The 23,175-nt window shown below is 36.9% G+C and overlaps 1 protein-coding gene across 1 annotated transcript in view; it reads right to left on the minus strand.

Annotated features, from left to right (window-relative positions):
* Positions 1–798: 798 nt before the first annotated feature.
* The window catches only part of hibch (3-hydroxyisobutyryl-CoA hydrolase), a 37,853-nt gene continuing 15,476 nt past the window's right edge, over positions 799–23,175 (minus strand). The window contains exons 8-14 of the mRNA XM_065252101.2: positions 19,258–19,403; positions 15,330–15,416; positions 11,441–11,499; positions 5,712–5,793; positions 4,279–4,398; positions 2,670–2,703; positions 799–2,419 (exon numbers count right to left, since the gene is read on the minus strand). Of these exons, the coding sequence (XP_065108173.1) occupies positions 2,304–2,419; positions 2,670–2,703; positions 4,279–4,398; positions 5,712–5,793; positions 11,441–11,499; positions 15,330–15,416; positions 19,258–19,403 (644 nt within the window). The 3' untranslated portion in view covers positions 799–2,303. The remainder of the gene's footprint in view (positions 2,420–2,669; positions 2,704–4,278; positions 4,399–5,711; positions 5,794–11,440; positions 11,500–15,329; positions 15,417–19,257; positions 19,404–23,175) is intronic.

The raw sequence follows: 23,175 nt of genomic DNA on the forward strand, positions 1-23,175 counted from the left end.
GATTTCAAATGTCTTCCTTTAAAGGGACACTCCACTTTTTTGAAAATATGCTCATTTTCCAGTTCCCATAGAGTGAAACATTTGATTTTTACCATTTTGGAATCCATTCAGCCGATCTCTGGGTCTAGCGGTACCACTTTTAGCATAGCTTAGCATAATCCATTGAATCTGATTAGACCATTAGCAAGGCGCTAAAAAATAACCAGAGAGTTTCAAAATTTTTCCTATTTAAAACTTGACTCTTCTGTAGTTACATTGTGTACTAAGACCGACGGAAAAGTAAAAGTTGTGATTTTCTAGGCAGATATGGCTTGGAATTATACACTTATTCCGGAGTAATAATCAAGGACTTTTGCTGCTAGGAACTATAGACTATAGACTATAGAGTATAGTTCCTAGCCATAGTTCCTGCTAAAAGTGGTATCGCCAGACCCAGAGATCAGCTGAATGGAATCCAAAACGGTAAAAATCAAATGTTTCACTTTAGGGGAGCTATAAAGTGAGCCTATGTTCAAAAAAAGTGTAGTGTCCCTTTAAATTTAATTGAAACATGAATTCAGGTTTGGAAGAACTTAAGGGTGAATAAATGATGACAGAAAATGTCTATTTTTGGGTGAACTGTCCCTTTAAGTATAATCAATAGTAGTAATGATGCTCACTGAAGCATGCACTAATGATAAGTAGATTATCTTGTCTGCTGGGATAAGAGTCAATTTAAATCAATTAGCTCATAAATGAATTAGTTAATCAGCTCAATAAAAGTCCAGACTGTTCAGAATAAAAATCCTAAAGCCGTCCTAAATGAACATCTTTTTATTATTATTTCTTAATATTTGTGTACAAAACCAGTCATAAGGGTGTATTTTTTGAAATTGAGATTTCTGCATCATCTGAAAGCTTTTGAATCAATAAGCTTTCCATTAATGTATGGTTCTTTAGGATAGGACAATATTTGGCCGAGATACATTTATTTGAAAATCTGGAATCTGAGGGTGCAAAAAAATCTAAATATTGAGAAAATCGCCTTTAAAGTTGTCCAAATGAAGTCCTAAGCTAGCCTAGAAATCTAGACGCACCCTAGCGGCCGCAAAATATATTTGCTGCCAGGGTTTAGTCTAGGCACTCACAATACACTTAACCGGTCCAAAAACCAAAATTTGGTCAGGCCAATCACATCGTGTGTAGCGTCTGTGGGGCGGGCTTAACATGATGACGACAGAGCTGCAACGGTTCCTACTTGAAAACAGAGAATGGCTGCTGCTGCTGGCGAACAGCTATCTTTTGAAGTGGCTTTGGCCGCGACTCTGGAGGACTTAGACTTATGTTTTTCTTTGAGAGAAGAGCAAATAAACCCTACTGAAGTCCTTTTTAAGCAAGAAAGATGTGTTTGGAGTTTTGCCGACTGGTTACGGTAACTACGTCACCTTCTTCGTTGCTCTGATCCGTCATAGCGCTATCCTATTGCGTGCAGAGGCATTTTGAGGGACAACCTTATATCCCGCCCCTTGGATTGAGCCGTTTGTGTGAAGAGTTGCCAGACCTTACATCTTGATGTAGGTCTGGCTAACCAGGCTAGTCCTAAGCAACACATATTAATGATAAATAAATTTTTGATACATTTACGGTAGGAAACTTACGAAATATCTTCATGGAACAAGATTTTTACTTTCATTTTTACTATAAAAATATTTATAATGACTCATACAATGTATTATTGGATATTTCTACGACTTCCAGGGTCACATTGTTATTTAAGAATATCTATTGGTATCTTAAAACTGTAAATATGACACAACTCCAAAACCAAAAACACCAAAAAAGTAATAATTTATATTCACCACAAATGCAGGTCACACTTTTAAGTACATCCATACATATGACAAAAACATCAGATTTATTTCAATTCAAGGCATCACAGATTTGCCTATATATATCACTTGTATCTATTTTAACAAGCTACCTATCTCAGTAATGTAGGTCAGTGGGACTGATTGATGTTAAACTTGATACCGTATACATGATACATGACAATAGTTTAATCCTGTTGTGCTAAATGTTGGCCAGTGTCTATGTGCTGGTAAAGTTGACAAGGTTAATCAGAGATTGCCTGTGATGTATTTGAAACATTTAGAGAACACCTCCAAAACCTTACACCAGGATATCTGCGCAGAAGACCCAATAAAGCGTTTGCTGTTGTTGTAAGCAGCAGATAATTGAGTTATGTTGACAGAAATAACAATGGAGATTTCTGATACATGTCAGAGATTCGTGAAGTATCTTGCAGATGTGTTTGACGAGATTTTTTAAAGTTTGAGATCTCTTTCACCCAGGGAACTGAAGCATTCCTCTACAGCCCGCTCTGAAACCTCAGTTAGGGTGGAAGGTTTCCACTTTGGACTCTGGTCTTTATCGATCAGGACTGAAAGTAGAGAGGGAAAAAACTGTCAACTTTGCAGTGCCCTTGTTTTGGGAAAAAATGAGTTAAATTTTCCTGTCATCTGTGCAGAAATACACAAGACTGTAAACAGTCTAGTTAACACTTAAAACATTATTAGATTATAATGCATAACAGATGAAGTTAATGTGCATTCAAATAGACAGAAATGACATTTGACTTACAAATAAAATGTATTATGTTCATTATTATGTTACAAAAAAGGCCATCTTACCAGCTCGAACTCCCTCGTAAAAATCATGACCTCTCTGTAAAAAAACACACAAAATATCTTCTTTTAAAGTGGTAAAATTATGTTTTCTTTGGTCTTTGATGTGTTAAATGTAGGGCTGTTAATATAACACAATAATTTGAGTAATTAATCGGCACATCACGTAATTAATGCATTTTTATTTTCAAAAGCATATGGCTGATAGGATATTTGTACTATTTTATTACTATTTTGTTTGTCTGTTTTATGGTTTTGGTTTTTAATGGCCTCATGGAAAGCACACTGGTCGACGCAAGTTGAAATTAATTGTGCTATATAAATAATTTGTCATTGTCATTAATTAGATTAAACATTTTAAACACCGGCCAATCAGAGCACACCATGCTTTTCGAAACAATTGAGCTTTGTAAAAATAAACATGCACACGTAAACTCGCTGCATTTTTCCAAATAATGTTATAACATCATAGGACCCCTTAACTCTTTTCCCGCCAGCGTTTTAAAAAAAAAAGTTGCCAGCCAGCGCCAGCATTTTCATGATTTTCACAAAAGTTTAAGGCCTTCCAGAAAATGTTCTTTCTTTAAATATATAAACAAAAAATATATCAGATGAAAGAACAGACCCTCTGCTTTCAAACAAACAAAAAAAATTGTTTCATCCTACCTTCATTAGTTCACTTGTAATCACCTCTCAAACATGGGTAGGTTTCTTCAAAAACACCCAATTTTAAGCAAAAAGCTGAGATAATTCCGTTTTTGTGAACGACTTTTGATAGAGATCAGATGCAGAGCGATCTTTAAAACATACACGGAGTTCTTTCTCTTTCAAGTGAGTCGCTACTTCCGGGTTGTATAAGTTGCGGAAGTGCGCCACCTGGTGGATAATAGCAGTATTGCAGAAAGACAGAAAATCTCGTCATTGGCGGGGAAGCGTTTTATCTTAATTGACGAGATATCTCGTCAATGGCGGCGAAAGAGTTAACTTATAAGTGGCTAACTTGATTTAAAGAGCTAAAAACGCCGTTATTTTGTGTATTATTTGGTTAAAAATACATTATTTTCCACACATCGTACATTTTTGTAGCTCCAGATATCCCTGTCTTCCTGAAACGCACTGATTTTGTAGAAAGCTGATCGATCTGAAAAGCGATTTGTCCTTGATTGGCCAGCTAATCTGTACGTTGTGATTGGCCTAAATACTTCTGACGTCAGCCAGAAATATGACGCTCCTTACCATGTTTGAAAGATTCGCTCACAATGCAATGCTAACAGGAGTTAACTTACAGGCTGAGTCCGAAGCGGGAGAAATTATGATAATGTCGGTCTTGTCTAGATCACCAATCCCAGGAAGTAAACCGTTGCCTACAATCCGTGTGTTTGTTGTTGTCCAAGAAAAGAGATTTACATTGGAGATGATAACTCGCATCATCGTTTACTTTGGGGTTTGTACCTTTTGATTATCGTTAACATGCACTAATACACACTTACACACCAAAGGAAATGTAAAATTGTGAATTGGATGATAGGTGCTCTTTAAGCAGATCTGATAGGGGTAATAAAACGGTACAGCCCTGAACCGACACCAATAACTACCTGGAGCAGCTGTTACTTACCATACAGGCCTGCGTGAGTCTATACTCCATCACCAACACCTCCTTTAAACTCATGCTTGCGCCTTTCTGAATCTGTCTGAAGGTCAACTTCAGTGATGTAGGAGACATTTTAGCCAGAGTCTGTAAGATTTAAAACCACACATTTTATTAATAAAGAATGTAGAAGAAAAAATGTGTATATACTGGTATATACAGTGCCCCCCATAAGTATTGGTACAGTAAAGACCAATGTTTCAGTTACTGTATAATCAAAGGAAGGATATTTTAAAGAGATGCAATTTTTCTTTTCATTCAATTTCTTTATAAAGAATGATGCAGTGAATACTAAACGGGTGGCTGCACAATAGGTTGTGTTCAGAAGGAACAAAATTAGAGGCAACATTGGTGACTCATATTTCAAAAAGGATGACAACGGTGACTCCCATGGGCATAGGAAAGATCTGAAAACACAGTTGTTGGTAAACAGATGCTAGCCAGTAATATTACTGTTTACTGGGATCAAGCAAAAGTGAAATGATTACTTAGAAAAAAAACTTCTAAAAATTGACTCATCGGGTTATAATGGTTGCTATACCAATTGATGACATCACAAAAATGAAAAAGATCCATTATAGTGTGACCCCTTTGCTCATGTGTGGCATCTTGTATCGACATCAGTACACCCGTTCATGGGTGTACTGATGTTGATACAAGATGCCACACATGAGCAAAGGGGAACGTCCCAAAACAGCCCTGCATTTCGATTTATACCTTGTATAAACAAGAATGTTGACCAAAAAAAAAAAAATCCTGCAGTAATTCAAGATCAGGTTTGTTGTACCTACATCAGTGAAAGCACATTCAAGAGCTAAATTCAACAGCGAGATGTTACAATGTCAAACATCTATTTATTTTCTACAAATCGACTGTGAACAAAATGAGGCTTGGCAAAGCACAGCTATGGGAGGAAAACACAGGAAGGCTTTGAAATACTAATGAGGTTTAATATGATTCAGGGCACATTACGCAATATACGAGAGAGTTTGCAGGAAGCAAATTGCACGGAGACCCTAAATGACAGGCACGGTCATTATGTTTGTCTTGTAAAATATCCCGGAAATGACAATTCAATTCTTCATGAACCACAACAATCCAGTCTCTGCCGCCCATACCACTGCCTCCTTTATATGAGGTCAATAAACACATCACTCACACACAGCCCAGTGAATAAATGACTTGGGTTTTGTGCTGGGTTGTGGTATGACATATGATCATGCTAAAGCATTAATAATGCATGAAATATAGCAATGGTTCCAAACCAGTGGATGTTATGTGGTGGGTTGTTACCCCAAAATAGGACATATTAGATCAATAAATTAGCATGAGTGACTTAAGGATTTTGTCACGATTGATAGTGAGTATCAGTATGGGTTTAAAGAGACACTAAATCTCACCTCTATCTGTTTCTGTGCAAATGCAGATCCATCTTTATGAAGGTTCTCAAGGATCTCCTCCACACTGGCAGCTGTAAAGAGCCTGTAACAGTGACACAAGAATAAGTAGGCCTGTCACAATAGCAATTTTTCTTATTTTTTAAGTTAGTGTATTGCCCAAGGAATAATGGCGATAGTCAATAGCATTGTCTTTTTAAAACCATTTTGTGTCACTGATTATATATGAAAAATATTAGCCTGGTCTCACTGTTAATACGTAGTATTTACACGTAACTTTAAAAAAAAAAAAACTTATTTTTTGTACGTTTAAATAGATGCTAAAGCGTACAATGTAGACGTATTTACAACATTTAAACATAGCATTATTACGTTTTGACAGCTAAAAAACGTAAAACATTTACGTATCTTTCATTCCATAAAGATTGCTGTATAATTTCCTTTTAACCATTTTAGCGATATGTTACCACCTTAACCCTACCCAAAACCCAAACTCTTTTTATAATAATAATGCATGAAATATAGCAATGTTTCATGCATTATTATTTATATTTACAAACTAAATATAAATACAGAAATGCTATTCATTTTAAAGTTTTAAAATGTTAAATATTGTGAAATTCTCTGAATAATCATTTTATTAGGTAAATGGGTAAACTGTCTTAAATAAATAAGTCAGAAAATATGACTGAAAACATGTCATTGTTAAGAGTAAGAACGCCAATGCCCGCGATTTTAATATTTATGAATAGGAATAACTTAGCTTGTAAAGCTGTAAATACGTAAATAATTTACGTATTAGTCCTGTCAAAACGTCGATATTGTACGTTTCAGTGTGTTTTAAACGCAAGTAAATGTACGTATTGTACAACCACACTGAAACGTAAAAATACACACATATTCTCATGAGATCACGTTGAAAATAAAATGGCATAATAATGCAAGCACATCCTTTCTAAGAATACAACTTAGATTTTTAAGAATATTATGAAAAATATTAAATATAAATACGAAATGTAAGAAAAAATTAAATTTCAGCTCGAGTAATGCTCTCTTCGCCTGTCACTGTCCACTTTCTGTGTGTGTGTCCGATAGCAATCGCTATCAGCTAAAATGCTAATGACATTAATTTTTATATAAAAAAACAATATCGTCTTAAAAAAAAAAAAAAAGAATAATAATAAAAAAACAACTACTACCGAGGTCATGTTCACTCATCGTGCAATAAGTCGATATAGTGATTATCGTGACAGGACCAAGAATGAGATAAACACATAAATACACATCTAGGTTGTGCCCTATTCACAACAGTATTGACAATGCCAAATTTAAATGAGGTAGCAGAGAAGACAAATACTTGTATTTGAGAAACTGAACGGGTGTAGAATTAAAATGATATTCATTTCAAGTAAGTGTGTTTTAAAGCCACAATATGCAAGATTGTAATTGTCATTTTAGTGACTTAATATCTGCGGGTTCTGGTTGTATAAACTATGGCAACACGATTGGACAAATGCCAAAGTGGTGGTTATATAGCGTTTAACACGCAGCTGTTGTGCCTTGCAGCTAATTCATTACGATAACATAAAATAACGTGCTCAAATGTACAGGTATACGTCTCTGGATCTCCCATTGTCCCACTCTTCTTAATAAATCATTAAGCGTCGCCTTTGTTATTGTGAAAAAGCGACCTCTAGTGGTTAAGATCTTACATATTGTGGCTTTAATGACATTTATACATTTTATAGTTATAGCATAAATCACCCATGTTATAAAGGTTTATTCTAGAAACACATTTATGATTTAATTAAATTAAATCATTTGAATAGACCAATAAATGAAGAGTTTGGTTCCAAAACGCAATAAATCCATTTGGACTAATTTCGGTAAAAACGTGTTTTCTATTCCAAGAAAGTGACAAGATGAAAACCACTATTTTCTTTTACAAACTTTCACATAGAATCTTTAGGTTATAAAACATAAAAAAATTAAAATCCATAATTTTATTTGCAAAGATTTATTATAAAAACATATACATTTTTTTCACTAAAGTTTTTTTATAATGCAATAAATCTATTGAATCAATATATAAATGTGCATTTATCTTTGTCATGTTATATTCATTTAGTTGACTAGTGGTACACTGATTAAAAAAATAAACATTAATGGCATTAATCAAAACACTTGGCTTACGTTTCTTTCCCGTCACAGAAAACCATCACAGGTTTATCAATGCAATCAAAGTATTATGTTGTTTTTGTTTGTTTGTTGATTACGAATAACAAGATGAGGAAAGCTAGGATTCTGTGTGTATTCAATGCGCCACCATTGTTGTTTACAATGTGTGGAATGGTGCGCTGTGATTTGTTGAGCTGATTTATTGCATTCTGCAGAAAAGGAGAAGTGCCGTTTATTGCGTTTTGGAAAAAAAGATGACAAAATAACACGGCGGATATTATATTTTGCATAAAATTAAGAATTTACTTTTAATTACTGACCTGATACAATAGTGATTTTGGTGGTAACTCATTTTTTTAAATGGCGCTTTTCGCATTTTGGAACCAAACTCTTCATATGTTACAATTTGTGATTTTATATTTTATAATTTAAATAAATAATGTTTTAAAACACATTTTATAGGTCATGAGCATTTTACTTCCCAAGAAGCTTTAATTGATTTAAAACATAATTACACGCAATAAATTCTAAATTAAACTATGTAATAAATAAAATCATAATTTGACGCCTATATTTATTTTTATTAAATACAAAAACATGATTTAACTCTCACGTTATCTTTTTAACCCAGTGAGAATTCTCTTTTACCCAAAAATACTAGTTAATGTTATTGCATTAGACTGAAATTTAGTGAGTTTGTTCACAAGGACACTCACTCACAAATTATTTAATTTTTGTCTGTTTTTTTGTGATTTTTTTCCCACCTTGTTACACTTGTGGTTTTCCCGCTCAAAATTAAGTGGCCTGTAGAAAATAGCTTATAAATCACTTATTATGCAAAATTAAAACCAAATATTGGATTCAATCCTTTTGTCAACTTGTTTTCTTTGATTTAGGACTGGTTTTGTATTTCTTTTTTTAAATGGTTGTTAATAGGCCTTGTTGATCTGATCTTATGCACCACCTTTTTAATTGGTAAAAGTCAATCAAAAAACTCTTTTCACAAAGAAAACTTGGATTAATTTGTTTGAAAAATAAATGCAAAACCAGTCCTAAAAGAAAGTTAACAAGTTGACAAAAAGATTAAATCCAATACTTGGTGATAATATAAGTGTTATATGGTTTTGAACACAGAACAAGGGTTAAACTTGAACTTATCTAGACTTAAGTATTTCCCAGCCTGATCTCACAGGAATTCGTACATATTTTACTAATTCGTATGAAGCGAATCATACACAAACATGCCAATATGGTTGTACGAATTAATACGAATTAGCCACCTTGTAAAATACGTACGAATTGCCATGAAATTGTGTTGGCTTTCCTCGCAATGTTGTACATGAGGTTTTTCCACATTGTCTTCAAAATGTAGGTCAAACTCACTTACACACGCATGCATGCACTCTCACTCGCGCGCGCGCACACACACGCACACACATAATTTGTCCATCACTGCTACAGTACATTATTTTTCTCTATTCTCCTGAACTATTTTTAACACCATAGTCCAAACAGTCAAGCCAAATTAGTCACCATCAGATAATTCCCAGGACAGCAGATTAGTGCAGTGATAACTGATGCTACATAAGACTCATGTGCAAGCAGACTCAGTCCACATACACAACAGGGTGTATACACTCATAAATAATTTCTTCCACTAAATGCTTAAACCACCGCCAAAGCACAAAGATAATGCTGTGTACTTTAGTCACAGTGGAAAGATAGTTTTGGAGTGTTTCCAATGCTTAACAGTCTGATCGTTACATTCGTTTGATCAACAAACTTTGCCCCATTCAGGGAATTATAGATGTTTCGTAATGGCATAAACTGCCTTTCAGCCTCAAAGTCTAAACATCACCTGAAGGCTTATCCAATTAAACAAAGACACATCCAGGTGTAAATAAATCAATGTCAAAGTGTGAAGTGTATTGATGTGAGTCCTGCACTGCCGCTGCAGGCCATTAACACACTGACCACAGTTCAATGTTTTTTTACTGCGCATTCACTGCTACACTCTAAGAACGAATGTGTTAAAAACAACACATTAGTGTTGATTCTGGGACAACACACTAACTGCGTCGTCCTGGAATCCACCCATCTCTGTGTTATTATTGAAACAACACATTTTGTGTTACTTTTAACACAACATGTGTTATACTTGAACACAAAATCAAGACAAAATGACTCATAATGTGTTAAAATTACACATAATGTGTTAAAAGCTTACAGCACAATGATGTGTATAAAATTAACACATCCTTTCTAAGAGTGTACAGTACGCACAACGGAGTGAATATTGTTATATAAGTTTATCCTAAATAAGAAAAACAAATATACATTTAAACATATTTATTCATTTGCACTGTAAGAATACACAATAATAAACATTAATATTTACATATATTTTGCAATGGCGGCCGGTGACTTCTTTTTTCGAGGGCGTACAATGCGAAGTTCATCATAACATGTATGTAGCCCATCATGTGTGTGGTTCGTAATTTCAAAATATGTGTTTGGCGCGTCGAGTGATCCTATGCATCAAAATAAGTGCCTGAGCAGACGCGTCTCAAGGGTTAATGATAAAAGAGACACTCGCGTTGACACTTGAGCGTGAACGTGAGCGTCTCTTTTATCATAAGCGGTTTTGACGCGTGTGCAGCAAGCACTTATTTTGACAAAACACCTGATGCACATGGTTCACATGACGCAACGAACACATATTTTGAAAACACGAGCAACACACATGACACCCCCCGAAAACATATTTTGAATTTGCGCGCCTTGGAGGAGCAGTCACGAGCCGCCACTGATATTTTGGTATAACTTGTGTTTTGGTGCATTGAAGTATTTTTTTGTTGGTCTTACTTGAACTTAAATGTCTGTCAAGTAGCACGGGTAAATCTGTAGCAATAGCCAACAATACATTGTGTGGGTCAAAATTATTGTTTTTAAGCCGAAAAATCATTAGATTTTCAAGTAAAGATCATGACCTATAGATTTTTTGTATAAATATAAGAAAAAAATTATTTATCATTAGTAATATGTGTTGCTAAGGACCTAAAAGACAACTTTAAAGGCAATTTTCTCAATATTTAGATTTTTTGCACCCTCAGATTCCAAATTTTCAAATAGTTGTATCTCGGCCAAATATTGTCCTGTCCTAACAAACCATACACCAATGGAAACTTATTAACGGAAAGCTAGTTATGTGGTCCAGGGTCCCAAAAGTTAAAATAAGATTCTTTTAAATCACGGTAGTCATTGCGCTGTTGTACGTGACACCATCGTCAAATCTATTGTGCTCAACCTGGAATATTCAGAAAACTATTTGTTTCAGGAAATTAGGTTGGATTCAACTTCATTGTCATCATGCGGTGTACAAGTACAGAAATGCAATATCCGACTGCAAACAATATCAATGTTCTTTTATAAAATGAGTTTTTTTTCATGGGGAGGTTTAGTTTCATTCTATTCCAGGCAAGGCACAAGGCAATATATCAAACCGTTTTATATTTGGTACACACCCTGAGGTTAAAAAGCGCGTTTAGTTTTACCTATCAATGGCTTCTCTGTGCTGCTGCAGGATAAATGGCTTCTCAGCATCCAGAGTGCTCTGTGGAGACAAAACAACCCGTAAATACCCGCTGAAGTGCAGGTACACATCTCTGTATGTCTTTATGTGACTGTGTGTTTTTGTCCTCTCATAAACCATAAAGCATTTCATTTTCTGTGTGAAGAGAGGGGAGAGAAGCTGACCAAATTCATTCACCCCCTATTGATGCTTGACAGCTGTCAGATGAATCCCAATAGCATTTGATTTCATGGCTGTTCGAGTAATATATGAGATTTGTTCCAAAAGTGACTAAGTTGTCATTTTTAGGCATCTGCATTTGAAGGCATCTTACTAGATTTCGAAACACAACAATTAATACCTGCAAACCAACACATGCTCTCAAAACTCTCCAAAACTCTCAGCAACTTGTGAAATACACAGGAGACTCACAGTTTATGTCAGAGTCTGACATTATAGCATTTTAAGAAAAACAATTAGGTTATAGTTAAGTGTGTTTTTGTGTAAGATTCACAAAATAAAAGCCTAAGGGTCAATTGTATAGATTTTAGCGGCATCTAAAGGTGAGATTGTGAATTGATACAACCAATAGCTCAGCCCACGGCTCACACCTTCATTTCGAAACGGATAGAGAAGCTATGGTAGCTGCCACAGGACAAACATGTCGTCGTCTGAGACAAGATAGTGACAAAACGTGCCGTTTGTCCATTAGAGCTACTGTAGAAACATGGCGCTGCGAAATCTGTATTTATTTACCGTATTTTCGGGACTTTTTTTGGCTGGTAATGCGACTTCTACTTAGGTGCGACTTATATGTCAAAATTATTTCATATGAACCAAGAGAAACCATTACCATCTACAACTCTTGTTTTTATGTAATTCAATGGATTTAATTATGTGGAATGACTTCGGGACCTTTTTGAACTTGATTTGGCTTGTTGTGTTAGCCTATTTAGCCTCCCAGGTATGTTCGATATGCTATTGTGTTTGGTGAATAAATGGTAATGTTACATTAACATGTATGGACACCTATTCAGCCTGCTGTTCTGTGTGCCATTGTTAAGTTGAATAACTTGCATTTCCAGATTAAATGTCTGTTCTTGGGCTTTGATTTTGTGAAATAATTTTCTGAATAAACGCAACATATAGTCCAGTGCGACTTATATATGTTTTCCTCTTCAAAACGCATTTTTGACTGATGCGACTTATAGTCCGGAAAATACGGTATTGGCTAATGGCTAAACTGATCTCTAAAACAAAAACCTTGCCGAAAAAATCATTTTTGGTTTGCTTAACTCTTTCACCGCCAGCGTTTTTAAAAAAAGTTTTCCAGCCAGCGCCAGCGTTTTTCATGATTTTCACCAAAGTTTGATGCCTTCCAGAAAATGTTCTTCTTTAAATATATAAACATACAATATACCAAATGAAAGAACAGACCCTCTGCTTTCAAACAAAAAAACCGTTTCATCCTACCTTTAGTGGTTCTTTTGCAATCAGCTTTTGAATATGGGTAGGTTTTTGCAAAAACACCATATTTTGAGCAAAAAGCAGAGATAATTCCATTTTTATGACGGACTTTTCATAGAGATCCCATTCAGAGGGATCTTTAAAACAGACACGGACATGCAGCAGCTTGCCATAGGGCAATACTTCCGGTTTTAAAAAGTTACGGAAAATCTCGTCATTGGCGGGGAAGCATTTTCTCTTTATTGACGAGATATCTCGTCAATGGCGGGGAAAGAGTTAAGATAAGCATGGATCACAACTGTGCAGAGAGTTTTTGCAGCCATGCTACAATTTAAGGACCTGTAACATTGTATACATTAATGTTACACAGTAACGTTAGCTCAGTGAAATAATTGATATGCATTTGATATGATATATGAATGAAGTTAATTTACTTGTCATTTATTTCCTTATTATCAGAAATAAACTACAGTAAAATGACTCTGTTGTTATTGATTTTATGTGGAAGTCTACCGGAAGTTGCGCTTAGCCGTTTGATTATATTGTTGCTGCTGAAACAGTCTATACACAACTGAAAATATAGTTAGGTATATTATAGTGCATTTCTGTTAAAGGGGTCATATTATGAGATTTTTTTAAGATGCATAATAAGTCTTTGTTGTCCCCAGAGTGCGTATGTAAAGTTTCAGCTCAAAATATCCCAAAGATAATTTATAACAGCATGTTAAAATTCCCATTTTGTAAGTCCAAGCAAAAATGTGCAGTTTTTGGATGTGTCCTTTAAAATGCAAATGAGCTGATGAACTGCAAACACCGATCACAATGATGGTGGTTTGTTGCATTTGAAACTGAATTGTGCTGTCAATTATTTTTCTCTCTCTCTTTCTCTCTGCACTAAATGGCAGTGCCGTGGTTGGATAGTGCAGATTAAGGGGCGGTATTATTGTAATTGGCCTTGCTACCCAAATCAAAAAACAGGCGAAATCTGAACGACCTAATTTTCACATGCTTGTATAAAACGGTTTTCCAAAACTTAGTTACTGGGTTGATCTTTTTCACGTTTTCTAGGTTGACAGAAGAAACACCGGGGTCCCAATTATAGCACTTAAACATGGAAAAAGTCAGATTTCCATGCTATGACTACTTTAAGAGATCATCCTAAAAGTTTAAATAAGTAAGAAAAGCTACATTTCCCTCTCCAGGTTCTCTAGAATGCGCTGTGACATAAAAATGAGTTACGATATTTTCCTCTTAAACACATCTACTCGACACACACATACCATTAACCAAAGATGGTCATAAATCTGTATGGCTAAGATATAGAGCACACAACATGAGTGTAATGAGTGTAGTAAAACACAGCAGGGGACTTTGAACCAGACCTTGACAGTAATCAAAGAGTTAAACTTATTTACTCAAAACTTTACTGTGATAAGTGCATTTATGTTCATTTATAAATTTATATAATGCATTAATTGCACAATTGCAAGGATCACTCATAATTTAATAGCTCATAAATAACAATTTTACCTCATTAGTGACTCTGTCTGTGAAAACAAATAATCTAAATTTCATTTTTAAATTAAAATGGCAAAATTCAGCTAAAGTTAAGTAGTTTGGATCTCTGGCTTTGCTAATTATCTGTATTTTTTAATATAGTGCTCCAGATGACCAGTTCGCTACTGCGTCCGCGTACCCCTATATTGTAGAAAAAAATCTCACCGGCCCACATAAAAATGGCCCGGCACCTTTGGCATTTGCCAGAAGGTCAATCCTTCAGACAGCGACAGTGGACCACCTCTCTTTCTTTCTCTCATTTTGGTCGTGTGCCTGCTCGCGATGTGAAGCGTGTCCACGCTATTCTCCGAGATGCACTTGCCGGCCTTTTGTGCAGCAAACTCAGATAAGGCGGTAGGGTTCCCCAGCATAGGCGGGCCACCCGAACTGCAAAGTGCTGTGGGAAACCCTGACTAAGGAAGACTATGTCAAAGATTGAATTGATGTGAAATCATTGCATGAAATTAAACATTGATGCTCCTCATCTCATAGTCAGATTATGAGACCATAATCTGGGTTTAACAGACAGGGTCACATTTTTGCTTGGATTGTGTTATTTCAAACCTGACTCAACCTGTAACAATCCACTGAAATTACATGTATCAGTGCTGCATGCTGTCGCTGTGTTCCTGTAAAGCTTGGTAGTTGAGCATTGCGTTACCTTGTATTGCACTGTAAGTTGCTTTCAATAAAAGCATCAGCCAAGTGTATAAATGAACTACAGTGACAGCTTACTGTAAATACTGTAGGGGCCACCGCTGTGTGGTGTAACAGTAAGCACAGACCACAGGTTGTAAATGTCCAATATCCAGCAGAGACTGTTTAAAAATCATGTTGTTGGCACGTACCAGTTCTTGATAAGAATCTAGTAGATGGGTCACATCACTGATAGATGGAGACTTGAGGTCAACAAGATCCTTCTCTAGAGATGCAATCTGTCAGGAGGGAAACATTGGGCAATCTTTATTTAAATCAGAGAAGAGGTCATGTACAGTAACAGGCTGCTGATGTGCTCTCTGATAGGGGATGTGTGCTCTGAGATGCTGTTTATAACCCCAATGTTAACAAACTATTTCCTGGTGGAGACTACGGGCTACACTGCAAATGCTAGGAGTAAATATGGACAAACCCAGCCGGTGGTTACTTTAAATGAACCTATGTTGGGTTGTTTCAACCTATTGGCATTGTGAAGCACCTTTACTTTTAAGAGTGTATGGGTTGAAGACAACCCAGTGTTTTAAGCGTACGCTTCTCTTCCAAAATCTATGTAGACAAGATTTTAAAACATCATACTGTTTGTGCACTCCAGCTGTTCTACCTAGTAAACACAATTATGCTGCCTTAAATTGACAATGTGTAGTTTTTTAAGTATTAGTCAAAATCAATGTCTTTATTCATAAATATGTCCTCGTTGGTGTCAAATGACCTCATATAACTATAATAGCAGAGAGGGACAAAAATCACTAGCCTAAAGGTGCATTCACACCAGCCGCGGTAGAGGCGGCAAAAACACGCTATTCGTGCGTAGTGGGACGCTTGAACATTTTAACTGTGGGTTCACACCAGATACGATTTTAGCGATTTGCACGAGTAGATTGCATACACATTGATCAGACACATTCTCGGGTGGGGCGATGCGAATGACGCGATATGGGCGGCGCATTTGCCGCGAAAACACGCGCTAAACGCCTCAAACTCGTATTCACCCAAGTTGAAAATATTCAACCCGAGCAAAAAATTTGCATGACATGAAGTTAAATCCTGCGAGTAATCTAAATCAAGTAAAAGCAATGTCCCGCGTTTGGTGTGTACGTAGCATAAGTTTACCCGCTTCATTCGCGTGAAATTCTAGTCATTCGAGACATTCACATGGAAATTCGTGTCATGGGAGGGGCTTCTGCGACTCCGCTCTAGTGATAGACCGATATATTTGCGGGTTTTATGTGTATCGGCATCGGCCGATATGTGGCTGCTGTGTTCGCCAATTTTTTCTTGCATTATTTACAGACAGAGTGCTGAAAGCCGCGAGCGATTGCAGTTCATGTGACTAAAAACAACTTTGTAGTAGTAAAGTGCTAGAAATCAATATCCTTTGGTGATAGTTCCTCGTCTTGTGGAGAGTGCAGTTCATGGTTCCATAGCACCCTCACCTGTTTTTTACTATTTGTTAAATATAGTTTTTTTTTTAAGTTCAATAAATGTAACTTTTTTAAAATTGAGAAATTTGGCATCATCGTGCCATGTAAATTGAGTGAGCAAAAGCAGTATCGGCTCCAAATATTGGCTCAAGAAAATCGGCAGCCTGTATCGGTCATCGGCTAAGGCTGATGAAACAAAAATCGGTATCGGCACTAAAAAAAAATCCATATCGGTCAATCCCTACTCCGCTCGCTTTCTGTAATCACGTCACTACTACAGCAAGGTCCTGATTGGTTAACACGGCGCACCGCAGGATGCCTATTCGCGTCTTTGCATTGACTTAACATCACTCGCGTTTGCCGCCTTTACTGCGTCTGATGTGAACCCTACATAACACAACGCGTTTCCGTTCAGAACACGTGAACCAGCTAAAACAGACAAGATCAGTGAGTACATAACGGCTACAGTAGTTGCAACACGCATTTGAAAAACCGAGGCGCTAGAGAGCACTATTCATTTGAAGGCAAAATACAATTTCACCACTAGATTGGGGAAAATACTACTTACTGTCCCTTTAAAGGAATATTCCACTTTCATAAACAAAAATCCTGGTAATTCACTCACCCCCATGTTATCCAATGTGTTTATGTCTTTCTTTGTTCAGTCGAGAAGAAATTAAGTTTTTTGAGAAAAACATTCCAGGATTTTTCTCAATTTAATGGACTTTATTGGACCTCAACAGTTCACAGTTTTAATGCAGTTTAACATTTCAGTTTCAACGCAGCTTCAAGGGTTTTAAACGATCCCAAACAAGGCATACAGGTCTTATTCAGCGAAACGATTTTCATTTTAATTTCATAAAGTCTATTAAAATGAGAAAATCCTCAAAAACGTAATTTATTCTCCACTGAAATTTAAGAAAGACATAAACATATTGGATGACATGGGGGAGGAGTAAATTATCAGGATTTTTGTTTTATGAAAGTTGAGTAATCTTTTAAAGCACTTTCTTTTTCTCATTAATGTCCTGCAATCTCATTTACAATTATTGCATTGTATTAAACTGACATTTCTTCATTATATCAGACACTTTGTTGTCTAGATATTATCATCATCCTTCGGGTCATTCAGCCACTCTCCAACAGCACACCATACAGAACTCAACTATGAGACATGATGTCTGCATTTCTCTATAGCCCCGCAGTCACCATCACGAAGAACCTTGTAAAACATCCTGTTATAAATAGCACTTCTGAGACATTGAGATCTGTGTATCAAATGTCCAGTGTATATTATAACTGTAATAGGTTCTACGTGGCATGCTTATACTTAGTTCATTTGTATATTTAATCCTACCAGAGTGCCCACAATGTAGCAAAATCAAACTTTTTCCATATTTACCTACATTCTACTTAATATGATTATTTCCAGATTATTTTACCAATCCTAGAAATTACAATTAAAAACTTATATTTGTCTTTAACCATGGCAAGCCCCATGTGCTGCATATGGTCAAACGGTATTACAATATTACAAACGCATTATTTGTCGGTGTCATGCATAAAACGGAACGGCAACTCGTCCTGCAGTGCAAACTATGTGCCTGTCCACTGAGGCGAATTCAGTTATTTTTAACACAAGTCACTTCTGTCTAGTACACATGCCAGTTCCTGCTGGTTGGCTGTCCTTGGCCAGAAGAGGTGTGTGTAGGCTTGTACGCTTCTCCAGCAGCCCCAAGCTCTGATCTTCGTTTTCACCTCTGGCACGTAAACTGGGCGTAGTGTCAGGGCTCAGTCGCCCCCTGCTGCCGAGAACTCACTGGCCAGCTTGAGAAACGCTGACTAAGTCCTCTTCTCTGAGTACCTTCTCTCATTTCAGCATTAGAAGCAAAAACTGCGGTCCAAAAGCCCAGTAGGACCAGTAATGCACCCTTACAATTATAATTTTCTTGAATTTTTATTTTAATCTTCTTTCAAAACGGTTTATGTTGGTAATGGCATCACAATGGTCTGAATATACATATATATATATATATATATATATATATATATATATATATATATATATATATACATACATATATATATACATATATATTGCCCTTCATGACAACTATGTGTGAGGGGGGTGAATTTTTTTGTAACTCATCCGTTTAAATTTAAACCTTAAAGTTCTGCATAATTAAGGGAGTGGCCATTTGAGTGACGGGTGAACTGCCACCAGAGTCGAGCTAGGCAGGCGTGGTTTCAGCAACCAGCCACCTCAGCTTCACCCATGTCCCGCCTCTTTACCCATTTTCGGTTATCCGCGAGTGATGCGTGGTGACGCGCGGCCAAGATGGCGACCCCAGGGAGCACCTACTATTGGCTTCAAAAAAGCTCTTCACAAAACTATGGGTGACGTCACGGACACTACGTCAATATTTTTTACAGTCTATGATTTTAACCTGATATCTTTTATGTTGACTGCGTAGTAGACTATGTCGAAGATTAAAGTTGAAGTAATATCAATGATTGAAATAATTTTTTTTAAACACGACTTCTTACAAAATTCACAAAACATTTTGAAAACAGAAAAATGTGTTATTTCTCAAATATCAGTCAATATATCAGTCCATAACTATTTAATACACATTACCTTCTCCGACTGGACAAAATGAGTAGCCACCCCAACTCTCTGCACATCTCGTCCTTTGAGGCGGAACCCGGTCAGGGCGAGAAAGAGACCCAATTTGCCTTGAAGTCTAGGTAGAAAGTATCCACCTCCAACATCAGGGAACAGGCCTATAAAGACCAAACACGCAAAAGGTATTACATCTTGAAATGATTCTACTGCTACAGGACAGCACATACCTTTTATAGAGAGCTGCAGGGCAAAACCCGGAAGCAAGTTAGCATTTCAGCACCTCGGGTGCAATTTTCCCAAAGTCAATGGGGTTTTGGTGAAACTCCTTAAATAAGATCTTGGGTTAACATAAGCCAAGATATTTCACGTTTTCTTCTACAACATAAAACACCTGACTTATGGCTTTTTAAAGAGCCTTTAAAAGGACGGTTGCTTACAAGTTCCTACATGGGATTACAGACTTTGTCTGGGAATTTGAAAGTCAACTCACATGATGATCTCAAAAACAACGCAAGATGAGCACAATTCCCAGCAAAGATTCATCCATAGAGTACTTCTTTAACATGGAACATTTTTTTAGGTTTAGTAATGTTTTAGAGTGCTGTTGGAAGCTTGGTGGTGATGACTAGCCTGGGTTTCCCTGTTTGGATTTATTCACGCTGCACGTCTAGCATGGAAACTATGGACCAATTTTGCCCCTGAAATAGGGAACCAATCACAGAACGGGGAGGGGGCAGCAAGACGATGACGACGTCTACTGTATGCGACACACCGAAGCAGTTTTGTTTATACAACACGGCAGCAGACGCGTAGTCACTTTTCAATGTAGCCTTAGATAGTGTTTTTAAGTAGTTTTGAACGCAAGTTTATAAAAAAAGAGCAACTTTTGGCGTTAAACAATTTCATATCCAAGAAGGATGTTTGGATATGGCATGACATGATAGCCACAGAGTTTTATAGGACCAACCTGCTAGGCATCGTTGTCGACGACGTACAATTAACTTATAAATGGTAAGTGGTATTTTTTTTATAACATATTGTCATTATGCCTGTACTGTGGTTGTCACAGTGCCACTAAGTTGTGTTGCTTTTCAATATCAATATACAGCTACCGGTTTAGCTGCATAGCTTTCAGCTGTGTGCACACGTACCCAATTAAAGTTGTTTGAATTTATGTTGCTCTACATACGTCATTTGGTATAATTGAAACGATTGGCTATGAGCAGCATACAGACACATTTGATAGACATTCGTAGCGCCCAATAAACGGCTCTGGGCATTCGTAAACCACGCCTCAAATACGAGAAAATGAGCATAGGGTTCCCAGACCACGTCTCATTCTCTATGAGACTGGTCTTGTGTTAGCCAAGCTAGGTGATGACGTTGAGGTCGAGAGACTGTGGTGAGTTCGCTTGTAGCCTAAAGCCTGGAGTATAGTCTGTTTTGTGTACGCGAACTTCTGCGCACGGTCGAACGCACAGCCTTGCAAAGTAAAGTTTATTTGACACTCTTCTGATGACGAAAATTGCGTCACGCACACTGTACGTGGACCCTTGCATACAAAAATAGACTATACTTTGGCTTTAAGGTAGCTATTTATTTCTAGTAAACGCTGTGAAGTTTATCTTGTTGGACAAAACGTGCAAGTGTCATAAACTTTTGTGAAACACAGAGCTTATTTTTTTTGCGATAATTCAAGTGTCTATGAATACAATTAATGGGTTTTTTGGTGAGGGAACCAGTGTCCTGCTAAATTCCTGTTTGGCCTAAAATATGTCATCTCTGCAGCACTCTATTTACATTACATTTATTATTCTCAATTCTGGCTTGGAATCACATGCGATTCATTTCAGAGATGCTTGGTTTGGTTCAAGGCTTAATATTTTTTAATTGAAAAACATTTTAAAGAATGAAATGAATGAAAATGAATAGAAAAGATAATTTGAACACTCAAGGCCACTGAAAAAGTGGGCGTTTTCCTAAAAGGTATTTAACAGTCAGTTTTCTAAACAGATTGGGTCTCTTAATAACATTTATTCATTGTGTAAACCATACAGTGATGCACTACATCTGCTGTGTGTTTATGTCCGGGAACACTCTGGTCCTCAAAATCAAAACCTAAATGAGAAAGGTTCTGAAGAATAGTTTTTTTTCACATGAAAGCTATGAAGGACTATAAATAAACTAAGCACTGTCCTAAACAATACTTTATCAACAAAAGTAAAGAAAAAAAAATCATTAAAAAGTGCTATAAAATGTGCTTTTATTATAAAATGTGCAGCTATGTTTATTAGAATTGATATGTCATTTTGTCAACCTTGATGTTGAAAAGCACCACATCACTTTTTGTCCTTAAATGCACCCAGCATGAGATAAAATTGTGAATAAAGCGTGTCAGGATTATGTCCCCCTGACCTGATTCCAAGAGGCCAATGTAATATCATAAATGCAGATTACGGTCGCTGTTCACCCAGTCGCTTTGTCCCAATGGGCAGCACTGTTTCAAGACCCAAATAACCCCTTAATCCATCAGCAGAATGGGGGTGGAGGGGAGGAGTTAGGGCCACTGGGATGGGGGTTGCAATTTTGTCAAAAACACAGATGGGTGCCACATTGAACGTGTCAGTTAGTTGTGCTGTGGGTGGACGTGAGAGCTTAAAACTGTTTTACTGAAACCACTTTGGATACTGCACAAGACTAAACTGTGCTGTTCTAATATACATGACAAAAAAATATTATTTCTACAATCATAATTTATTGAGCAGAGCCTGCTTACAGCAAGCAATTTGTAAACTGATCCTCACAAAACCATGGTTCTGTTTGAGCATTTTATACATGATCTATCCAAAGTCCCTTTTGGAAAGTCATGTCACTAGGCGGCCATGTTTGCAAAGCCACTGTGCAGTTATTTCAGTCATGTAAGACTAAAATCATATCTACTTGAATGGGGAAAGAGAAATATTTCTAAAATCACATTCTAAAATCACGTGAATTAAACCACATATTTTTGACCAACAATTAAATCTTTTCCCGCCAGCGTCCCCCCCCTTTTTTGCAAAAGTTTAATGCATTCCAAAAAAGTAATATATAAAAACATAGGGCCCTATCTTGCACCCAGCGCAATTTGTCAGTGACGCATGTATCATTCGTATTTTGCACCGGCACCAAGCGGTTTTTCCCTCCACAGACGCACGTCGGCAAACTAGGGAATGAACTTGCGCTCCCTGGGCGGTTCAGCGCAAAAAAAGGAGGCGTGTTCCGGCGCAAACAATCCCTGATGCTATTTTGCAGTTTAAAAAAAACAATTGCGCCACTGACCAGAAAAAAACTAGTTTAAAGTCAGTGGCGCGTTGCTCATTATGCTATTTTAAGGGCGCATGCTTGACCATAATGTATAGCGTACACAACGCGCACACACTTTGCTTATCTAATCTACACAGATAAAAACAGTTATTTTTGCAAAACAATAAAAAATATTAACACATGAGATAAGTGAAATCATTGTGGTGATAGTTTTTATTTATTTTGTGTGGCTGCATTAAAAAATAATCATGCAAATAACGATTAAAATATTTTCATAGGTTTGTTGTGTGGCTGTATTATGTTTATTTTATGTAAATAATAATTAAAATGTTTTCATAAGAAACCTTAATGTATGTGAACTTGATTTGTAAGTGTACTTTGGGGTTGGACTGCTTGCGTTTCTTGGCTTTCAGGGGTGAGGGTGGACGCAGCGATGTCCTCTGCTGGCGTCATGTCCTGTATAGAGGCAGATCCACCTCCCGTTACATGGCGTGCCCGATTTATGTAGGCAAGCTTGGGATTCCCCCGTCTCCTGACATCATTGTAGCACTTGCGGCGCAACGTCCTGGGGATGCCAGCTGATGAGACAATTGTGGCTATTTCCTCCCACGCCTGTTTAACCGACGC

The sequence above is a fragment of the Paramisgurnus dabryanus genome, chromosome 15 (genome assembly GCF_030506205.2).
Source record: "Paramisgurnus dabryanus chromosome 15, PD_genome_1.1, whole genome shotgun sequence".
NCBI classification, from domain to species: Eukaryota; Metazoa; Chordata; class Actinopteri; order Cypriniformes; family Cobitidae; genus Paramisgurnus; species Paramisgurnus dabryanus.